A 22,995-nucleotide genomic window follows, 5' to 3' on the forward strand; every position below is an offset into this window, starting at 1 on the left:
GTCCCGCCCCCCTCCCTCCCACGCCGCCATTGGTTGGAGGACCGTCAGCCCGCCCGGTCCGCCCAGCGTTTTCCGCGCTCCTGATTGGCGAGCGCCTCGCGTCAATCAACACCCCCTCCGATTACGCGGTGACGCCAGCACGCAATGCCCAGGGGTCGGTTGGAACGGCGCACGCCACCGCAAGGTAAAAAAAAGACACCCCACACAAATGAGGAAAAACAAAAATAATAATAATCGCACTTTAGAGGGGAGGAGGTTGGGGGAATTAATGAGTGTTTTCAATTTGTTTCTCAAAAAAAAATATTTGAAAAGCTTCCCAACGGTGCGAGGCGGGCTGCGCATGCGCCCCAGCCGGCCTTTGACTCCCCACGTGGGCCCGGGGGCCAGACACGCCCACTTGCCTTCCCCTGCACCAATCACAGCGCGGGCAGGCGCAACACGAGGCTGCCAGTGGGCCTGCGCGGGGTCTCCGGGTAGCAAACAGAAGGCCGGGGACGTGGCGGAATCAGCGGCCGGGGTAAAGTAATGTGTTGGGGAATCGATTTAAATCGAGGTGAGGCGGAGAGCGGGATTATAAAGTAAAATACGAGAAAAACCAAACCTGAGAGTCGGGCGAGCGGGACCTCCGCGGACGCCGAACGGAGCGATTGACCTGCGCGCGGGGTGGCGGAGTGAGCCGGAGCAATGTGATTTTGACTGACGGGAACGCTGACCAATAGCACGAGGGCGGGCCCGGGTCCTCCGACCAATGGCGGCGCGGCTAGGGGGCGGGACCTTCCTCCCCGGCGCTGGGGCTGGTGCCCGATTGTGACGTCATCACAGGAAGAGGCCTGTCGGCGGCCTGGTCCTCCAACCAATGGTGGCGCGGCAAGGGGGCGGGGCCTCCTCTCCAGCTCAGGTGCGCTGGGGCCGATTGTGACGCGCTGTCCCCAGGTGAGAGCAGCTCAGTCAGCACAGAGCTGGGGCTGGAATCTGGGAGAGGGGCACAAGCTTCACAATACAAGCTGCTTTCAAATGCACAATTGTTTCCTACAGACAGCTTTGGTCACTCTGCAAAAAACACTATTTAACAATTCATCATAACTCCCCTGCTTTAGGAGAGGCGCAGAGTGCAAAAGCAAGGAAGTTATGATGAAACTGTGTAAAAGACTGGAGTCAGCTGTGGCTCAGTGGATAGCAGAGCCAGAAGGTTGTGGGTTCAAATCCCGCTCCAGGGACTTGAGCATATAAAGCGAGGCTGACACTCCAGTGCGGTGCTGAGGGAGTGCCGCACCGTCGGAGGGTCAGTACTGAGGGAGCACCGCACTGTCGGAGGGTCCGTACCGAGGGAGCTCTGCACTGTCGGAGGGGCAGTACTGAGGGAGCGCCGCACTGTCGGAGGGGCAGTACTGAGGGAGCGCCGCACTGTCGGAGGGGCAGTACTGAGGGAGCGCCGCACTGTCGGAGGGGCAGTACTGAGGGAGCTCCGCGCTGTCGGAGGGGCAGTACTGAGGGAGCGCCGCACTGTCGGCGGGGCAGTACTGAGGGAGCGCAGCACTGTCGGCGGGGCAGTGCTGCGGGAGCGCTGCATTGTCGGAGGGTCAGTACTGAGGGAGTGCCGCGCTGTCGGAGGGGCAGTACTGAGGGAGCGCCACGCTGTTGGAGGGGCAGTAGTGAGGGAGCTCCGCACTGTCGGAGGGGCAGTACTGCGGAAGCGCCGCAATGTCGGAGGGACAGTACTGAGGGAGCGCTGCATTGTCGGAGGGGCGGTAATGAAGGAGCGCTGCAGTGTCGGAGGTGCTGTCTTACAGATGAGACATTAAACCGAGGCCCACGTCTGCCCCCTCAGGTGGATGTAAAAGATCCCGTGGTGCTATTTCAAAGAAGTTATCCCCGGTGTTTTGAGCCCAATATTTATCCCTCAATCAATCAACATGATGAAAAAACATTATCTGGTCATTATCACATTGCTGTTTGTGGGAGCTTGCTGTGCGCAAATTGGCTGCCGCGTTTCCCACATTACAACAGTGAATAGTCTGGGATCAGCTACTTGTAGGAAAATCCGTATCGGAGCAATGGGAGGCTTTCAGAAGGGAGATTGAGATCATACAATGGTAACATGTTCCCGTAAAGGTCAAGGGTGGTTCCAAAAACCACAGGGAACCTTGGATGTCAGGGGATATACGAAAATGGATTAGAAAAAAAAGGAGGGCTTTTGGCATATACAAAAGGCTAAAGACGGAGGAAGCCCTAGAGGAGTACAAAAAGTGCAGGGGGATACTTAAAAAAGAAATTAGGAGATCAAGGAGAGGCCATGAAATAACACTGGCGAGCAAAATAAAGGAAAATCCTAAGATGTTTTATAAGTATATTAAGGGTAAGAGGATAACTAGGGAAAAAATAGGGCCCATTAGGGACAAAAGTGGCAATCTGTGTGTGGAGCCGGAAGATGTAGGAGGGGTTCTAAATGAATTTTTTGCATCTGTTTTCACTATGGAGAGGGACGATGTAGACATAGAAATAGGGCGAGGGGACTGTGACATGCTCGAACATATTAACATCGAGAGGGAGGAGGTATTGGCGGTTTTAGCAGGCCTAAAAATGGATAAATCCCCAGGCCCGGACGAAATATATCCCAGGCTGCTGTGTGAGGCAAAGGAGGAGATTGCGGGGGCTCTAACACATATATTCAGAACCTCTCTGGCCACAGGGGATGTGCCAGAGGACTGGAGAACCGCTAATGTAGTACCATTATTCAAGAAGGGGAGTAGGGAAAAACCGGGGAACTACAGGCCAGTGAGCCTAACATCAGTGGTAGGAAAATTATTGGAAAAAATTCTGAGGGACAAAATTAGTCTCCACTTGGAGAGGCAAGGATTAATCAGGGATAGTCAACATGGCTTTGTCAAGGGAAGATCATGTCTGACTAATTTGATTGAATTTTTTGAGGGGGTGACTAGGTGTGTGGCTGAGGGTAACGCAGTGGATGTGGTATACATGGATTTCAGTAAGGCCTTCGATAAAGTCCCGCACAGGAGACTGGTCAAGAAGGTAAGAGCCCATGGAATCCAGGGTGCCTTGGCACATTGGATACAAAACTGGCTTAGTGGCAGAAGGCAGAGGGTGATGGTCGAAGGTTGTTTTTGTGACTGGAAGCCTGTGGCCAGTGGGGTACCACAGGGATCGGTGCTGGGTCCCTTGCTGTTTGTGGTCTACATTAATGACTTGGATATGAATCTAAAAGGTATGATCAGTAAGTTCGCGGATGATACAAAAATTGGTAGGGTGGTAAATAGCGAGGAGGGTAGTCTCAGTCTGCAGGACGATATAGATGGGTTGGTCAGATGGGCGGAACAGTGGCAAATGGAATTTAACCCGGAAAAGTGCGAGGTGATGCACTCTGGGGGGACTAACAAGGCAAGGGAATACACAATGAATGGTAAGACCCTAGGCAAGACGGAGGGGCAGAGGGATCTGGGTGTGCAAGTACACAGATCCCTGAAGGCGGCGGAACAGGTGGATAAGGTGGTAAAAAAGGCATATGGGATACTTGCCTTCATTAGCCGAGGCATAGAATATAAGAGCAAGGAGGTTATGATGGAGCTGTATAAAACACTGGTTAGGCCACAGCTGGAATACTGTGTGCAGTTCTGGTCGCCACACTACAGGAAGGATGTGATAGCTTTGGAGAGGGTGCAGAGGAGATTCACCAGGATGTTACCAGGGCTGGAGCGCTTCAGCTATGAAGAGAGACTGGGCAGATTGGGTTTGTTTTCCTTGGAGCAGAGGAGGCTGAGGGGGGACATGATTGAGGTGTACAAAATTATGAGGGGCACAGATAGGATGGATACTAAGGAGCTTTTTCCCTTAGTAGAAGGGTCAATAACTAGGGGGCATAGATTCAAGGTAAAGGGCGGGAGGTTTAGAGGGGATTTGAGAAAGAACTTTTTCACCCACAGGGTTGTTGGAGTCTGGAACTCACTGCCTGAAAGGGTTGTGGAGGCTGGAACCCTCACAACATTCAAGAAGCATTTGGATGAGCACTTGAAATGCCATAGCATACAAGGCTACGGACCAAATGCTGGAATATGGGATTAGATTAGACAGGGCTTGATGGCCGGCGCGGACACGATGGGCCGAAGGGCCTCTATCCGTGCTGTATAACTCTATGACTCTATGACTCTAAAAGTACTTCATTGGCTGTAAAGCGCTTTGGGACGTCCGGTGGTCGTGAAAGGCAGTTAAGGCGGCAAATGGTATGCTGGTCTTCATTACAAGAGGATTTGAGTACAGGAGTAAAGAAGTCTTACTCCAATTATATCTTCTTCTTAGGCAGTCCCTCGGAACCGAGGATGACTTGCTTCCACATTCAAAATGAGTTCTCGGGTGTAAGGGTAAACCGGGAGAGATTCTTCTCCCCGAGACGGACCCTCTGATATAAAGGGTCGACTGGATCCATGTTTATCTGTAATTTAAAGAGAGGTCTGGTTGTCTTCCGAGCTCTTTCCCCTAGAGGAGAGGGTAGAATGGGGGTCTTTAGTGTTAAATGGTTTCACCTGGGTCCATTGCTTCCATCGCATACCCATCGGTTCCTGTAGACAAACACACGTATCACTTGTCATTAATACAGTACATGGCCCCATCCAACGGGCCCCATTCCCTTTCTTCCGATAACTTGCGTCATTACTTGTTGACCTATTCTGGGCAACTCGTCTGGTTTAAGTCCAGCATTCTGCCTTTCTGGATCTTTAATCTGTTGTTGGTTCCTTACTTCTTTATTTACTGCTTGTACCTCCTGATTTTGTTGTACTAAGTATCGCCTTAATCTATCTTGTACTGGTCCTGGTTCACCAGTCGCTGAAGGTAAGCATGCAGGTGAAGCAGGCGGTTAAGAAGGCAAATGGTATGTTGGCCTTCGTAGCGAGAGGGTTTGAGTACAGGAACAAGGATGTCTTGCTGCAGTTGTACAGGGCCTTGGTGAGACCACACCTTGAGTATTGTGTGCAGTTTTGTTTGCCTTATCTGAGGAAGGATGTTCTTGCCATGCAGGGAGTGCAGCGAAGATTCACCAGGCTGATACCTGGGATGGCAGGAATGACGTATGAGGAGAGATTGCGTCGATTGGACTTATATTCGCAGGAGTTTAGAAGAATGAGAGGGGATCGCATTGAAACTTATAAAATTCTAACAGGACTAGACAGACGAGATGCAGGAAGGATGTTCCCGATGGTCAGGGAGTCCAGGACCAGGGGTCACAGTCTAAGGATAAGGGGTAAGCCATTTAGGACTGAGATGAAGAATTTCTTCACCCAGAGAGTGGTGAACCTGCGGAATTCTCTACCACAGAAGGCAGTAGAGGCCAATTCATTAAATATATTCAAGAAGGAGTTGGATATATTTCTTAAGGCTAAAGGGATCAAGGGATATGGAGAGAAGGCAGGGACAGGGTACTGAATTTGGATGATCAGCCATGATCTCATTGAATGGCGGAGCAGGCTCAAGGGGCCGAATGGCCTACTCCTGCTCCTATCTTCTATGTTTCTAACTCTTTGCTTCCTGTCTGCCAACCAGTTCTTTATCCAAGTCAGTACCTTGCCCCCAATCCCATGTGCCTTAACTTTACACTTTAATCTCTTATGCGGGACCTTATTGAAAGCCTTCTGAAAGTCCAAATACACCACATCCACTGGTTCTCCCTTATCTATTCTACCAGTTACATCCTCAAAAAATTCCAGTAGATTAATCAAGCACGATTTACCTTTTGTAAATCCATGTTGACTTTGTCCGATCCTGTCACTGTTTTCCAAGTGTTCTGCTATTACATCTTTTATAATGGACTCTAGCATTTTCCCCACTACCGATGGGTATGCGATGGAAGCAATGGACCCAGGTATAATTGCCCGTTTTCTCTCTACCACCTTTTTTGAATAGTGGGGTAACATTAGCTACCCTCCAATCCATGGGAACTGTTCCAGAGTCTATCGAATTTTGGAAGATGACCAGCAATTCTGTCCCTCTAGTGCTACTTGTCTCTCCCAGTCCTCTCTTCACCTTGTTTCTCCTCTCTAATGTTTCATCCTGGTGCCCATCCCCCTGTCAAATTAATTTAAACCCTCCCCCACAGCACTAGTTAACCGCCCCATGAGGACATTGGTCCCAGCTCTGTTGAGGTGCAACCCGTCCACCTTGGACAGGTCCCTCCTGCCCCAGAACTGGTCCCTCCTGCCCCAGGAATCTGAAGTCCTGCAATATTTCTCTTTCAGGTACTTCTCCAATTCCCTTTTGAAAGCGGTGATTGAATCTGCCTCCACCACCCTTTCAGGCAGTGCATTCCAGATCCTAACCACTCGCTGTGTAAAAAAGTTTTCCCTCATGTCGCCTTTGGTTCTTTTGTCAATCACCTTAAATCTGTGTCCTCTGGTTCTCGACCCCTCTGCCAATTGGAAGAGTTTCTCTCTATCTACTCTGTCCAGTCCCCTCTTGATTTTGAACACCTCTATCAAATCTCCTCTCAATCTTCTCTGCTCCAAGGAGAACAACCCCAGCTTCTCCAGTCTATCAATGTAACTGAAGTCCCTCATCCCTGGAATCATTCTCGTAAATCTTTTCTGCACCCTCTCTAAGGCCTTCACATCCTTCCTAAAGTGCGGTGCCCAGGATTGGACACAATACTCCAGTTGAGGCCGAACTAGTGTTTTATAAAGGTTCATCATAATTTCCACACTTTTGTACTCTATACCTCTATTCATGAAGCCCAGGTTTCCATCAGCTTTTTTAACTGCTTTCTCAACCTGACCTGCTACCTTCAATGATTTGTGCACATATACCCCCAGCTCTCTCTGTTCGTGCACCCACTTTAGGATTGTACCCTTTAGTTTATATTTCCTCTCCTCATTCTTTCTACCAAAATGTATCACTTCACATTTTTCTGCATTAAATTTAATCTGCCACGTGTCCGCCCATTCCACCAGCCTGTCTATGTCCACTTGAAGTCTATCACTATCTTCCTCACTGTTCACAATACTTCCAAGTTCTGTGTCATCTGCAAATTTTGAAATTGTGCCTTGTACACCCACATCCAAGTCTTTAATATAGATCAAGAAAAGCAGTGGCCCTAGAACCGACCCCTGGGGAACACCACTGTGTACCTTCCTCCAGTCTGAAAAACAACCATTCACCACTACTCACTGTTTCCTGTCACTTAGCCAATTCCCTATCCGTGCAGCCACTGTCCCTTTTACTCCATGGGCTTCAACTTTGCTGGTAAGCCTATTATGTGTCACTTTGTCGAACGCCTTTTGGAAATCCATGCACACCACATCAACCGCATTGCCCTCATCAACCCTCTCTGTTACCTCATCAAAAAACTCCATCAAGTTGGTTAAACACGATTTGCCTTTAACAAATCCGTGCTGGCTTTCCTTAATTAATCCACACTGTTAATTTTGTCCCTGATTTTTGTTTGTAAAAGCTTCCCCACTGCCGAGGTCAAACTGACTGGCCCGTGGTTGCTGGGTTTGTCCTTACACCCTTTTTTGAACAAGGGTGTGACATTTGCAATTCTCCAGTCCTCTGGCACCACCCCAGTTTCTAATGAGGATTTGGAAGGTTATGGCCAGTACCTCCGCAATTTCTTCCTTCACTTCCCTCAGCGTACTAGGATGCTTCCCATCCGGTCCTGCTGACTTATTTACTTTAAGTACAGCCAGCCTTTCTAGTACCTTGTCTTTATCAATTTTATCCCATCCAGTATCTCCTCTACCTCCTCCTTCACTATGTCTATGGCAGCATCTTCTTCCTTGGTGAAGACAGATGCAAAGTACTGATTTAGTACCTCAGCCTTACCCTCTGCCTCCGTGCGTAGGTCTCCTTTTTGGTCCCTAATCGGCCCCACCCCTCCTCTTACTACCCGTTTACTATTTATATGCCTATAGAAGACTTTTGGATTACCTTTTATGTTAGCTGCCATTCTATTCTCATACCCTCTCTTTGCCCCTCGTATTTTCTTTTTCACTTCTCCTCTGAACTTTCTATATTTAGCCTGATTCTCCGATGTATTCTCGACCTGACATCTGTCATACACGGTCATTTTCTGCTTCATCTTACTCTCTATCTCTTTCGTCATCCAGGGAGCTCTGACTTTAGTTGCCATACATTTCCCCTTCGTGGGAATGTACCTCGACTTTACCCGAATTATTTCCTCTTTAAAGGCAGCCCATTGTTCCTCTACAGTTTTTCCTGCCAATCTTTGATTCCAATTTACCCGGGCCAGATCCATTCTCATCCCACTGAAATTGGCCTTGCCCCACAGTGCAGTGGATGCGCTCTAGACTGCACTCTCCCCCCGAGGTGTCGTCACCCTCACCGGGATTCAGCACTGAAAACCGGTTTGAGAGCGCCGCACTCCCGGGGGATTCCTGCACTGCCTTGCCTCCTCAAACCCTGCTGGGCGGCCACCCAGTTACAATTCCCACGAACTCTGTGGCTGCGGGGTGACCCCCTCCTGGAACGTGTGCTCCAGGAACCTCTCAGCCTCCCGTCTGCCCGGCAGTGACTCCAGCCGCTCCCCAAGCTCAGAGACCCTAAGCTTGAGTTCCAGCCACGGGAGGCGCTTCCTGCACACGCGGTTCACCAGGACACGTGAAACGTCCCGGAATTCCCGCATGGCACGGGAATTGCAGCCATCGGTCCCATCGTTTGGCTTAAAATCTGTCTACTTAAGCTATAGATATATATGATGTGAGGTTAGTGTGTCCTTACCCCTGTTTATTATTCAATCAGTGATTGTCCCTTTGCCAGGCCCGCTGCCTGCGGCCCCTCTCCCAGATTCCAGCCCCAGCTCTGTGCTGACTGAGCTACTCTCACCTGGGGACAGCGCATCAAGAAGGAGTTAGATATATTTCTTAAGGCTAAAGGGATCAAGGGATATGGGGAGAAAGCAGGGACAGGGTACTGAGTTTGGATGATCAGCGATGATCTCATTGAATGGTGGAGCAGACTTGAGGGGCTGAATGGCCTACTCCTGCTCCTATCTTCTATGTTACTGCTAATGAGAGGGAGGAACTGAAAGAAATCAGTATTTGTAGGGAAATGGTGTTAGGGAAATTGACGGGATTGAAGGCCAATAAATCCCCAGGGCCTGATAATCTACATCCTAGGGTACTTAATGAAGTGGCCCTAGAAATAGTAGATGCATTGCTGATCATCTTCCAACATTCGATGGAATCTGGAACAGTACCCATGGATTGGAGGGTAGCTAATGTTACCCCACTGTTCAGAAAAGGTGGTAGAGAGAAAACAGGGAATTACAGACCGGTAAGCCTGACATCGGTAGTGGGGAAAATGCTAGAGTCTATTATAAAAGATGTAATAGCAGAGCACTTGGAAAACAGTGACAGGATTGGACAAGGTGTGGAGATGCTGGAGTTGGACTGGGGTGGACAAATGTAAGAAATCACACAACACCAGGTTATAGTCCAACAGCTTTATTTGAAATCACAAGCTTTCGGAGCGCTGCTCCTTCTTCAGGTGAAGTGGAGAAATGCATAAAGACACAGCTTATATAGTCAGAGAATCATGTCAGATGTTTACAGGTAACCTTTCCAACTGCCATTTATCACACCTCGGCAGAGAGATAATCACAGCAGTCAAAGGTGTGAATGGTGTCCAAACAGGTCAGTCAGGGAAACATTACATCAAAGAACAATGAGGTGGGGTCACAAGGGGTCAAATATTGCAGATGCTGGGGTCTGTATGAAAAACAAAAAAACAGACAAAAAACATTTTTTTTGGCTGGAAATCACAGCAGGTCCTGCCGCATCTGTGTAGAGAGAACAAGCCAATGTCGACTCGAGTCTGGATGACCCTGCATCAGGTGGGGTTACATGTAGCGTGACATGAACCCAAGATCTCGGTTAAGGCCGTCCTCATGGGTGCGGAACTTGGCTATCAGTTTCTGCTCGACGATTTTGCGTTGTCGTGTGTCTCGAAGGCCACCTTGGAGAATGCTTACCCGAAGATCGGAGGCTGAATGTCCTTGACTGCTGAAGTGTTCCCCGACTGGGAGGGAACACTCCTGCCTGGTGATTGTTGCGCGGTGTCCATTCATCCGTTGTCGCAGTGTCTGCATGGTCTCGCCGATGTACCATGCTCCGGGGCATCCTTTCCTGCAACGTGTGAGGTAGACAACGTTGGCCGAGTCACATGAGTATGTACCATGTACCTGGTGGGTGGTGTCCTCACGTGTGATGATGGTATCTGTGTTGATGATCTGGCATGTCTTGCAGAGGTTGCTGTGGCAGGGTTGTGTGGTGTCGTGGTCGCTGTTCTCCTGGAAGCTGGGTAATTTGCTGCGAACGATGGTCTGTTTGAGGTTAGGCGGCTGTTTGAAAGCGAGTAGTGGAGGCGTGGGGATGGCCTTAGCGAGGTGTTCGTCATCATCGATGACATGTTGAAGGCTGCGAAGAACATGGCGTAGTTTCTCCGCTCCAGGGAAGTACTGGACGACGAAGGGTACCCTGTTGGTTGTGTCCCGTGTTTGTCTTCTGAGGAGGTCTATGCGATTTTTCGCTGTGGCCCGTCGGAACTGTCGATCGACGAGTCGAGCGTCATATCCCGTTCTTACAAGGGCGTCTTTCAGTGTCTGTAGGTGTCCATCGCGTTCCTCCTCGTCTGAGCAGATCCGATGTAATGTTTCCCTGACTGACCTGTTTGGACACCATTCACACCTTTGACTGCTGTGATTATCTCTCTGCCGAGGTGTGACAAATGGCAGTTGGAAAGGTTACCTGTAAACATCTGACATGATTCTCTGACTATATAAGCTGTGTCTTTATGCATTTCTCCACTTCACCTGAAGAAGGAGCAGCGCTCCGAAAGCTTGTGATTTCAAATAAAGCTGTTGGACTATAACCTGGTGTTGTGTGATTTCTTAGGATTGGACAAAGTCAACATGGATTTACAAAAGGTAAATCGTGCTTGACTAATCTACTGGAATTTTTTGAGGATGTAACTGGTAGAATAGATAAGGGAGAACCAGTGGATGTGGTGTATTTGGACTTTCAGAAGGCCTTCGATAAGGTCCCGCATAAGAGATTAGCGTGTAAAGTTAAGGCACATGGGATTGGGGGCAAGGTATTTGTAGTGTATGTGCCTTTAAGAGCCCCATATGTGCTGTAATGGCCACTCGGGCTATATAAGCCTGTATATTGTGTTATATCCGTTAGTACCCCTCCAGACTTTGCTTAATAAACACCTATGAACCAACTCCTGTCTTCAGTGTCTCTATCAACACACGGACACTACAGTGGTGACGAAGTGGAAACGGACTTACCTGCAATTCGGCAGCACCTCAAGGACATCGATTCCTCGGGCGTCCAGAAGACTCAAGAAAGTGAGAGTAGCTGTGGTTTCACCAGCTGGCCAAGCTGGTGGCAGGTACTGCGCTAATCCTTCCTGGGCGTCAGGCTGGGGCTCCAGCGGCTGGCTCCACAGCTGAGACAGGTGGCGAAATCGGAGGCAAGCAATAACGGACTGGGAGGGAGCACTCGGGAGACAGCCGGCGTGGCAAGCAGGTCAGCGTTCAGACCTGGAGAAAAAGTCCGGCGGGAACGAGTCTCTAACTGTAAATAAATAAAAAGAAAAAAGAACGGAAACCGCGGGAAACAGCGTTGTTATCGGCAGCAGCGGCGGGAAAGCACGGGAAGCACCATATCTTTGCTGCAGAAAAGAAAGAAAAGTGCGGGAAGCGCCATATCTTTTCTGAAATGCCTAAGTCTGGCAATATTGATGCTTTTGATGGCGAAATAGAAGATTGGACCACATACGTGGACAGAGTAGAGGTATATTGCACTGCAAATGGAATAGAAGATGAAAGAAAAGCTTCAGTACTACTGAACCTAATGGGCGCAAAGGCAAACGGGCTGTTACAAAATTTAATCACTCCAGCCAAACCAAAGGACAAGAATTTTAAAGAAATTGTTGATACCCTGCAGGAGCACGTAAGCCCAACAACGCTGCTGATAGCGGAACGATTCAAATTCTTCAAGAAAAATCAACACAAGTATGAAAGTAACGCTGATTACCTAGCCGAATTGAGAAAGCTATCAAAGTACTGCCAATTCGGGGCAGGACTATCAGATTATCTTTGAGACAAATTCGTTTGCGGTCTCTTAAGTGAAGGAACACAAAAAAGGCTGCTTTCTGAAAAAGATTTAATATTGGACAAAGCTTTCAGTATGGCTGTATCATACGAAGCAGCAGCAAGAGGAGCTGCAGAGATACAACAAAAGACACAGGACTTCGGCACCCATGAAATGACACAGGGTTTCGAAATATGTTATCGCTGCGGCAGATCCACCCATAACCAGAGGGACTGCTGGTTCAAGGACAAAGCATGCAGGCAATGCAGAAAGATTGGACACATTGCACGGGTATGCCGATCTGGACAAAATAAATCCACAGACAGAAAAAAAAAAATCAATAAAGGAAAGTACAGGAAGGTACAAATGATGACTGACAGTAGCTCCGAAGACCAGAAGAGCGATAGAGACTCCGAAAACAAGAGACTAAGCTGTCTCAAATTACATAATGTACTTGCCAAAGATGATTACCAAACCATTTGGGTTACCCTCACGATAGCAGGGTCCCCAGTAAAAATGGAGCTAGATACAGGATCAGCTCTAACCGTAATAAATCGACGGGATTACGAGAGGCTATTTTCGCATATACCTCTAAAAGACACATCCATTATCTTAAAAACATATACGGGGCAGAAAGTATACCCCAAAGGAAAAATAAAGGTGCCTGTGGTATACAACGGCAAAGAAATACAAAAGCTGTATTTATACATTCGACAAGATGGTGGTCCACCGTTGTTGGGACGTGAATGGATCAGAAAGATACGTTTAGACTGGCACTCCATTCAGGCACTGACGGTGACCAGCAAGAAAAAAAACAATGATGACATCATACCTGAACGATTAAAAGACATCTTGGCCAACGCCAAAGAAGTGTTTCAAGAGAAACTAGGAACCTTGAAAGGCATCACCGCCTCAATAAAAGTGGAAGATGCAGCAATTCCCAAATTTTTTAAGGCAAGACCGGTGCCATACGCAATTCGTCCAGCAGTCGAGGCAGAGCTGGAGAATTTGGAAAAGGCAGGCGTATTATCCACAATAGATTGGAGCGAGTGGGCAACACCCATCGTTACAGTCATGAAAAAAGCATTGAATAATGATATATCTGAAGAACAGAGAAAAATTCGCATCTGTGGAGACTTCAAGGTGACTGTAAACCCAGTCCTTCACACAGTACAGTATCCTCTTCCGAGGATAGAAGATATTTTCGCCTCACTATCCGGAGGGAAACGTTTCACCAAAATTGACTTGGCACAGGCATATCTACAGATGGAGGTTGAGGAGGCCTCTAAAAAGTATCTCACGATAAACACACACAAAGGCCTGTACCAGTACAATCGACTGGTTTTTGGAGTAGCATCAGCTCCAGCTATCTGGCAAAGAGCTATGGAGCAAGTCCTGCAAGGGATTCCGGGGACTCAATGCTACCTAGACAACATCCTTGTAACAGGAGAAAACGACAACGAGCACCTTGCCAATTTGGAGCAGGTGCTCACTAGGCTGAGAGAATGGGGCCTACGAGCAAATCGCCCCAAGTGCAAATTTTTCCAAAATCAAATATCATATTGTGGCCACATAATAAATGAGGAAGGGTTGCATAAGTCACCTGAAAAAATTGAAGCAGTCATAAAAGCCCCAGCACCTGAAAATGTTTCACAATTAAGGTCGTTCCTGGGATTAATAAGTTCGGTAAAAATTTATGATAGTAATTTATCAACTCTTCTACACCCTCTTAATGAACTGCTACAAACAGGAGTAATTTGGAAATGGAACGAAGACTGCAAACGTGCCTTCCATAAATGCAAAGACTTAATCACATCCAAAGAAGTTTTGGCTCATTACAACCCATCACTGCCAATCAGACTGGCGTGCGATGCATCCCCTTATGGCATAGGAGCAGTATTATCGCATAAATTCCCTGATGGCTCGGAACGGCCGATAGCTTTTGCGTCACACTCATTGAACTCAGCTGAGCGTAACTATGCCCAAATCGACAGGGAAGCACTCAGCCTGGTATGGGGAGTGAAGAAATTCAACCATTACCTACACGGACAAAAATTTACCTTGTTGACTGACCATCAACCCCTCATCTCCATATTCAACCCTAAAAAGGGTGTTCCCATTATGACAGCGCAAAGGCTACAGAGGTGGTCCCTTTTACTAGGGGCACACCAATACAACATAGAATACAAAGGATCAAAACAGCATAGGAATGCTGACGGTTTATCGCGCCTACCGTTGCCAACGGTAGAAGAGGCACCTACATTAGACCCAGTTGAGATGTTCCACTCTACCATAGTGGAATGTCTACCAGTAACAAATTCTGCCATTGAAAGAGAAACGAGAAATGACCCGACTCTCTCACGGGTCTACGATTTAACAGTGAAGGGATGGCCAGCACATGGCGAACCACTGTTGCCAGCATTCTCGCAAAGAAGAGAACAGCTGTCAGTGTGCCGAGGAACCTTGATGTGTTGCTCCAGAGTGGTGATTCCACCCAAACTCCAGGATAAAGTGCTAAAGGAGCTTCACGAGGGGCATCTGGGTGGAGTGAAAATTAAGAACCTAGCCAGGGCATTTGTATGGTGGCCAGGTATCGATGGAGACATCGAAGAAATGACCAAGAGCTGCCTAGGATGCCAGAAGGTCCAAAACGCTCCACCACAAGCCCCTCTACATCCATGGGAGTGGCCCTCATCTCCCTGGCAAAGGGTGCACATCGACTTTGCTGGTCCATTTATGGACTCAATGTTCTTAATCACGGTTGATGTACACTCCAAGTGGCTGGAGGTAATAAAGATGTCCTCCACCACCACGGAAAAAACCATTACAGTATTAAGGACCATATTTGCCAGGAATGGGCTGCCGGAACAGATCTGTTCTGATAATGGACCGCAATTTGTGTCCGAAGAATTCAGGAAGTTCTTAAAAAAACAATGGGGTTAAGCACTACACGTCCGCCCCATACCATCCTGCCACCAATGGATTGGCTGAAAGGTTTGTCCAGACCTTCAAGAAGGCCATAAAGGCCATGGGTAATGAAGACATAAAACTTCAGCACAAGGTGGATAACTTCTTGTTCGCATACAGGAATGCAACACATATGGTTACCAACCAAACTCCCGCCATGATGTTCTTCAATAGAAACCTAAGATGCCGGCTGGATTTGGTCAAGCCCAACATCAGAAGAGATGTGGTGAACCGGCAATTTCAAGGCATGAATGAAAGGCCAACTAGAACCTTCCAGATAGGTCAACAAGATTTGGCCCGGGACTGCCGTACCGAGAAATGGCAGCCTGGAACTATCTGCACATGACTAGGACCACTGATGTATACCGTGGACATCGGAGAAAGCATAATAAGGCGCCATGCTGACCAAATCATAGAGTCATCCGAAAAGGGACAACCTACACCGCAAATCTATACGGCAAACGATGAAGTAGAGATACCCATATCTACCTCCGATCCGGTGATACTGGAACCCAATGAACCCGACACTGGCATTCAAGCCGAATCAGCCTTGCCAAAAGAACCTACTACACCACCGAGGCGTTATCCGGACCGAGTCAGGAAGCCTCCAGAGAGATTGACTTATAATTAATTAACTACAGCAATGTATATATTATTTTTCTTATAACATGTAATTAATAATTACTTAAAATATGATGTATTAGTTAGCTAAAAGGGGAGGAATTGTGGTGTATGTGCCTTTAAGAGCCCCATATGTGCTGTAATGCCGGTAATGGCCACTCGGGCTATATAAGCCTGTATATTGTGTTATATCCGTTAGTACCCCTCCAGACTTTGCTTAATAAACACCTATGAACCAACTCCTGTCTTCAGTGTCTCTATCAACACACGGACACTATAGTATTGATTTGGATAGAGAACTGGTTGGCAGACAGGAAGCAAAGACTTGGAATAAACGGGTCTTTTTCCGAGTGGCAGGCAGTGACTAGTGGGGTACCGCAGGGATCGGTCCTAGGACCCCAGCTATTCACAATATATACAAATGATCTAGACGAGAGAACTAGATGTAATATCTCCAAGTTTGCAGATGACACAAAGCTGGGTGGGCGTGTGTGCTGTGAGGAGGATGCCGAGAAACTCCAGTATGATTTGGACAGGTTGGGTGATTGGGCAGAAGCGTGGCAGATGCAGTATAATTTGGATAAATGCGAGGTTATCCACTTTGGTGGCAAAAACAGGAAGGCAGATTATTATCTGACCAGCAATAGGTTGGGAGAAGGAGAAGTGCAACGAGACCTGGGTGTCCTTGTGCACCAGTCGCTGAAGGTAAGCATGCAGGTGCAGCAGGCAGTTAAGAAGGCAAATGGTTGATACCTGGGATGGCAGGAATGACGTATGAGGAGAGATTGGGTCGATTGGGCTTGTACTCGCTGGAGTTTAGAAGAATGAGAGGGGATCTCATTGAAACTTATAAAATTCTAACAGGACTAGACAGACTAGATGCAGGAAGGATATTCCTGATGGTCGGGGAGTCCAGAACTAGGGGTCACAGTCTAAGGATAAAGGGTAGGCTATTTAGGACAGAGATGAGGAGGAATTTCTTCATCCAGAGAGTGGTGAACCTGTGGAATTCTCTACCACAGAAGGCAGTTGAGGCCAAATCATCATTAAATATATTCAAGAAGGAGTTAGATATATTTCTTAAGGCTAAAGGGATCAAGGGATATGGGGAGAAGGCAGGGACAGGGTACTGAATGTGGATGATCAGCCATGATCTTGTTGAATGGCAGAGCAGGCTCGAGGGGCCGAATGGCCTACTCCTGCTCCTATCTTCTATGTTTCTATGTTTCCCTCACTGATCGTGGCTCTTAACCAGCACCAACTTTACAAAGAAAGCCCCGTGTGGCAGCCTGGAGCTCGGGCCCAGCGCGCAGGCACGGGGGAGGATGATTGACAGGGGCCCAGGGGGTGTGCTGAGCATGCGCGGTGCAGGCCGGGCGCCTGTGGAGCAGGAGAGGGTGGGGCCATGGGGTGCATGCGCGGGGTCAGCCACAACTCAGTGCGGCGGCCGGAGCGCTTTCTGGAGCGCGGGGGCTTGTGGGGATTGCAGCCGCCATTACTGTTGATCCTTTCAACCAACCTGTGCAGCAGCTGGGGCCTGAAAATCAGCTTCACTGCCCCTGGGCTGGAAAAGGGGACATGAGACAACATTCTCCCTCTTACCCCTTTCTACACTCCTTTTACAGGGTTTTAGAAGTGGAGCATTTACAGACAGGAAGCTCAAATCAAACATCACGTCAAGATCTGACAGTCGCTCGATTCATCCGGACCTGAATATCATCGGCCTTTGCACATGGAAGGAGAGAGCAGTGATCGCAGCGCTGACAAACCGCTCACGTGTTCAGTGTGTGGACTCGCCTTCAGCCGATTGCCTGCCTTGGCGAGACACGTGCACCATCACACCGGGGAGAAACCGGGTAAAGGTGGGAGGGATCTGACCAGACACCAGCGAGTTCACACCGGGGAGAGGCCATTTCCCTGCTCTGTGTGTGGGAAGGGATTCACTGATTCATCTACCCTGCTGAGTCACCAGCTTGTTCACACTGATGAGAAACCATTTAAATGTTCTGACTGCGGGAAGAGCTTCAAATACTCCAGGAATCTGAAGGAACACCAGCTTGTTCACACCGATGAGAGATCGTTTACATGTTCCGACTGTGGGAAGAGTTTTAAAAGCTCTAGGGATCTGACCAGACACCAGCGAGTTCACACTGGGGAGAGGCCATTTCCCTGCTCTGTGTGTGGGAAGGGATTCACTGATTCATCTAACTTGCTGAGACACCAGCTTGTTCACACTGATGAGAGAGCCTTTAAATGTTCTGTGTGTCAAAAGAGCTTTAAAAGCTCCGGGGACCTGAAGGAACACCAGCTTGTTCACACTGATGAGAGGCCATTTACATGTTCTGACTGTGGGAAGAGCTTTAAAAGCTCCGGGGCTCTGACCAGACACCAGCTTGTTCACACTGATGAGAGACCATTTACATGTTCTGACTGTGGGAAGAGTGTTAAAAGCTCCGGGGCTCTGATCAGACACCAGCAAGTTCACACTGGGGAGAGGCCATTCACCTGCTCTGTGTGTGGGAAGGGATTCTTGCAGTCCACCAACCTGCTGCCACACCAGCTTGTTCACACTGATGAGAGACCGTTTACATGTTCTGACTGTGGGAAGAGCTTTAAAAGCTCCATTGACCTGCTGAGACACCAGCGAGTTCACACTGTCTGTAATGCAGGGCCCTGTAGACAGCTGGGGTGACATGAACGTGGAATGGATGAATGTTTTATAAATTCTTGTACTATTGTTTAATCTTTCAATCTGTTGTGCTGATGATTCCCTTGATTTGACTGTTGGTTATTTTTGTTTTTCTCCTTATCACAGGCAATTGCCTATTAAAAGTCAACCATCACTACCAATAAAACCTGTAACATAACAAAAAAAGTTTAAAGGAAACTTAATTTAATTTAAGATTCTATTTTCGGTGGTGATGATGCACGCCAGTCCCTCCGGTACCCACCGGTCGCGGAAGGCCTCGAGCGCACCGGTGGACTGTTCATGTTATTACATTGAATGTACAGCACAGAAACAGGCCATTCGGCCCAACTGGTCCATGCCGGGGTTTATGCTCCACGCGAGCTTCCTCCGACATATCCTCCTATGTTTATCTGGCTTCTCCTTAAATACATCTATGCCATTGGCCTCAACTACTCCCTGTGGTAGTGAGTTCCATATTCTCATCACTCTCTGTAAAGAAGTTTCTCCTGAATTCCCTCCTGGATTTATCAGTGACTTTTATATTTAGAGCCACATAATTATGATGAGATTCTGTTAAGCTGACCAGTATTTTGTACTTTGTCTTTTTCTGATGAATGAAACATTACTGAGCCTCTGTACCCGTGTTATGCGATGAAGTGCCAGACAAGTGAAGGCACAACGTCTGGGTGTGAATCTAATAATAACCTCACGGACCGTATAGGTGTGATAACCAGACGGGCTTGTGGTTATAGTCTGGTCACAGATGGACTAAATTCCCTGAATTAGCAGGAGTTCAGGAGGCGGTCAACAGACGGGTCCAAACAATCCCATTTCCTGAGCGGTAACCAAGCTTGTGTATAAGAACAGGCCACTTAAGCCGTTGTCAGTTGGAACAGACTCGAGAAGATCGCGCGTGAATCCACTGTACTTCTATTCTCCAGATTGAGGGAATTATCACCCGATCTGTGTTATGCAGCGATCTTAATAAAGTCTGGAGAGACAATTTGTGTTCTTGTGAGCTTGATTATCTGGTATCCGAAAACCTGGGACTCCCGATCATTAGAGTCAACCTCAGTGTGTGGAAAGGGATTCCCTGGTGTATCCCACCCGCTGACACACCAGTGTGTCCACAGTGTGACTGCGGTGGGTCGATTCCACTGTTTCCAATGCCTTTAATCACATCCAGGAGGGAACCATGTTAATTCAGGCAACTGGGGCTTGTTAATGTTAAGAGCCCCCAATAACTGGGCTGAACTTAAAGATTATTCCCTGTTCTCTCAGTACTAGTGAGCAGAGAGAAGCTGATGTTATAGAATCATAGAGCACAGTAGGATGCCTTACGGCCCATCGTGCTGGTGCTGGCTCTCTGAAAGAGCGATGCAATTAGTCCCACTACCCTGCTCTTTCCCCACAGCCCTGCAAATTTCTGCTTTTAGTATATATCCAATTCCCTTTTGAAAGTTACTATTGAATCTGCTTCCACCTCCCATTCAGGCAGTGCATTCCAGATCATCACAATTCGCTGGGTAAAAAAAGTCTCCTCATTTCCTCTCTAGATTCTTTTGCCAATGATCTGAAATCTGTGTCCTCTCGTTACCGACCCTCCTGCCAGTGACAACAGCTTCTCCTTGTTTGCTCGATCAAAACCTCTCATAATTTTGAGCACCTCGATCACAGCTCCACTTAACCGTCTCTGCTCCAAGTTATATTGCCAGTGTTTTGTGAATTGTTGCTGTGATCGAGGTGCTGGATGTCCGTGCCTGGGGAATGGGACATTCTGTCCTCGTGAGCACCGAGTGTCAGCATCCAGCAATCTCTGGTCAGGGACTGTCTTTTTAAACTGCCCCACCCGAGCTTTTTAACTCCCTGATTTCATTATTAAACAATTCAGAGTTTTTGCAGAGTGATCAAGGCTGAACAGATAAATGTGAGGTATTACATTTTGGTAGGAAGAATGGGGAGGTCACTTATCACTGGGAGGGTGCGAGTCTAGGTGGGGTAGAGGAGCAAAGGGATCTCGGAGTACAAATACACAAATCACTAAAAGTTGCGACACAGGTTAGCAAGGCCATAAAAAAAGCAAACCAAGCACTAGGGTTTATTTCTAGAGGGATAGAATTGAAAAGTAGTGAAGTTATGCTAAACCTGTATCGAACCTTGCTTGGACCACACTTGGAGTACTGCGTACAGTTCTGGTCACCATATTATAAAAAGGATATAGAGGCACTGGAGAGGGTGCAGAGAAGATTTACAAGGATGATACCAGAAATGCGAGGGTATACATATCAGGAAAGGATGAACTGGCTGGGTCTCTTTTCTCTTGAAAACAGAAGGCTGTGGGGTGACCTAATAGAGGTCTTCAAAATTATGAAAAATGTTGATAGAGTGGATACAGAGAGAATGTTTCCACTTGTGGGGAAGAGCATAACTAGAGGCCATCAATATAAGATAGTCACCAAGAAATCCAATAGGGAATTCAGAAGAAACTTCTTTACCCAGAGAGTGGTGAGAATGTGGAACTCGCTGCCACAGGGAGTGGTTGAAGCGAATAGTATCGATGCATTTAAGGGGAGGCTAGACAAGCATATGAGGGAGAAGGGAATCGAGGGTTATGCTGATAGATTTAGATGAGGAAAGACGGGAGGAGGCTCGAGTGGAGCATAAACACCGGCATGGACTGGTTGGGCCGAATGGCCTGTTTCTGTGCCGTATTTCCGATGTAATCCTATGTCAAGTATCCCAGCTGGCTTAGCTCCAGGCACTTTAGCTCAGTGGGCAGCACTCTCACCTCTGAGTCAGAAGGTCGTGGGTTCAAGTCCCAGTCCAGAGACTTGAGCATAAAAATCTAGGCTGACACTCCAGTACTGAGAGAGTGCTGCGCTGTCAGAGGTGCCGTCTTTCGGATGAGATGTTAAACCGAGGCCCCCGTCTGCTCTTTCAGGTGGATGTAAAAGATCCCATGGCACTACATTGAAGAAGAGCAGGGGAGTTCTCCCCGGTGTCCTGGGGCCAATATTTATCCCTCAATCAACATCACTGAAATAGATTATCTGGTCATTGTCACATTGTCTGTTTGTGGGAGCTTGCTGTGCGCCAATTGGCTGCTGCGTTTCCTACATTACAACAGTGACTACACTTCAGAAGTTCTTCATTGGCTGTAAAGCGCTCTGGGACATCCTGAGGTTGTGAAAGGCGCTATATAAATGCAAGTCTTTCTTTCTCAGCAAGAGGGCGAGTGTCAGTGGTTGGAGGGAGGGGCTCAGTGTTGTCACTGGGTGGACACAGACAGATTGAAGCTAAAAGACAGAGAATGCTGAAGTTTGGAATGAGATGAGCCGTTTGCCTCGATAAGGGAGGTGGTTGCTAAGAGACCTACAGCGCTAATAACACTGCAAACTGCTCAGGCAGCAGACTTGTTGCAACATGTGAGGTCACGAGTGAGTTGGTGGACAGACAACAGAGACTTCCGCATTCCTGAGAGACAAACTGGTTCTGTAACCGGGAGAACAGGTTGAGGGAGTCACTCTACGTGGGACGGCTCGTCTCAGGTGTTAACACAGAGTCAGCTTGGGAATGGGATGATCAATGAATCATAGAATCAAAGAAATTTACAGCACAGAAGGAGGCCATTCGGCCCATCTTGTCCGTGCCGGCCGACAAAGAGCTATCCACCCTAACCCCACTTTCCAGCACTTGGTCCGTAGCCTTGTAGGTTACGGCACTTCAAGTGCATATCCAAGTGCTTTTTAATGTGATGAGGGTCTCTGCCTCTACCACCCTTTCAGGCAGTGAGTTCCAGACCCCCACCACCCTCTGGGTGAAAACATTTCTCCTCAAATCCCCTCTAAACTTCTGACCAATTACTTTAAATCTGTGCCCCCTGGTTATTGACCCTTCTGCTAAGGGAAATAGGTCCTTCCTGTCCACTCTATCTAGGCCCCACATAATTTTATACACCTGTGGTAAACCACTGTTTGTATTCCTGTTTGTCCTGTTTGTATTCCACTGTGTACATGCCTGGACATGCCTCGGCTGACTCCTCCCACAGGTCCTAGTATAAAGGTGACTGCTCCCCAGCCCTTGGTATCCTGGACCGGTCGACCACTCGAGGCAGACCTCCATTCTGTTGTTAATAAAAGCCTTTGGTTACTCTTCTAACTCTCAGTCTTTTATGAGTAATTGATAGCGCATCAACACCTCAATTAGGTCTCCCCTCAGCCTCCTCTGTTCCAAAGAAAACAACCGCAGCCTATCCAATCTTTCCTCATAGCTAAAATTCCCCAGACCAGGCAACATCCTCATAAATCTCCTCTGCACCCCCTCTAGTGCAATCACATCCTTCCTGTAATGTGGTGACCAGAACTGCACGCAGTGTTCTAGCTGTGGCCTAACTAGTGTTTTATACAGTTCAAGCATAACCTCCCTGCTCTTATATTCTATGCCTCGGCTAATAAAGGCAAGTATCCCATGTGCCTTCTTAATCTCCTTATCTACCTGTCCTGCTACCTTCAGGGATCTGTGGACATGCACTCCAAGGTCCCTCTGATCCTCTGCACTTCTCAGTGTCCTACCATTTATAGTCTATTCTCTTGCCTTGTT

The 22,995-nt window shown here is 47.9% G+C and overlaps 1 protein-coding gene across 2 annotated transcripts; it reads left to right on the forward strand.

Moving 5' to 3' along the window:
• The first annotated feature begins 94 nt into the window (after nt 1-94).
• On the forward strand, nt 95-19,063 carry LOC147083139 (uncharacterized). 2 transcript variants are annotated; one of them, XM_085980246.1, is made up of 2 exons: nt 95-184; nt 17,333-19,063. In XM_085980246.1, the coding sequence occupies exon 2, from the start codon at nt 17,440-17,442 to the stop codon at nt 18,397-18,399; it is 960 nt and encodes a 319-aa protein (XP_085836372.1). In that variant the 5' UTR covers nt 95-184; nt 17,333-17,439; the 3' UTR covers nt 18,400-19,063. The 2 variants fall into 2 exon arrangements, with proteins under 2 accessions (XP_085836372.1, XP_085836371.1); XM_085980245.1 differs by lacking the exon at nt 95-184 and adding an exon at nt 466-553.
• The last annotated feature ends 3,932 nt before the right edge of the window (nt 19,064-22,995 follow it).

The sequence above is a fragment of the Somniosus microcephalus genome, unplaced genomic scaffold (assembly GCF_052327205.1).
Source record: "Somniosus microcephalus isolate GS21.2 unplaced genomic scaffold, FLI_Smic_1.0 scaffold74, whole genome shotgun sequence".
NCBI classification, from domain to species: Eukaryota; Metazoa; Chordata; class Chondrichthyes; order Squaliformes; family Somniosidae; genus Somniosus; species Somniosus microcephalus.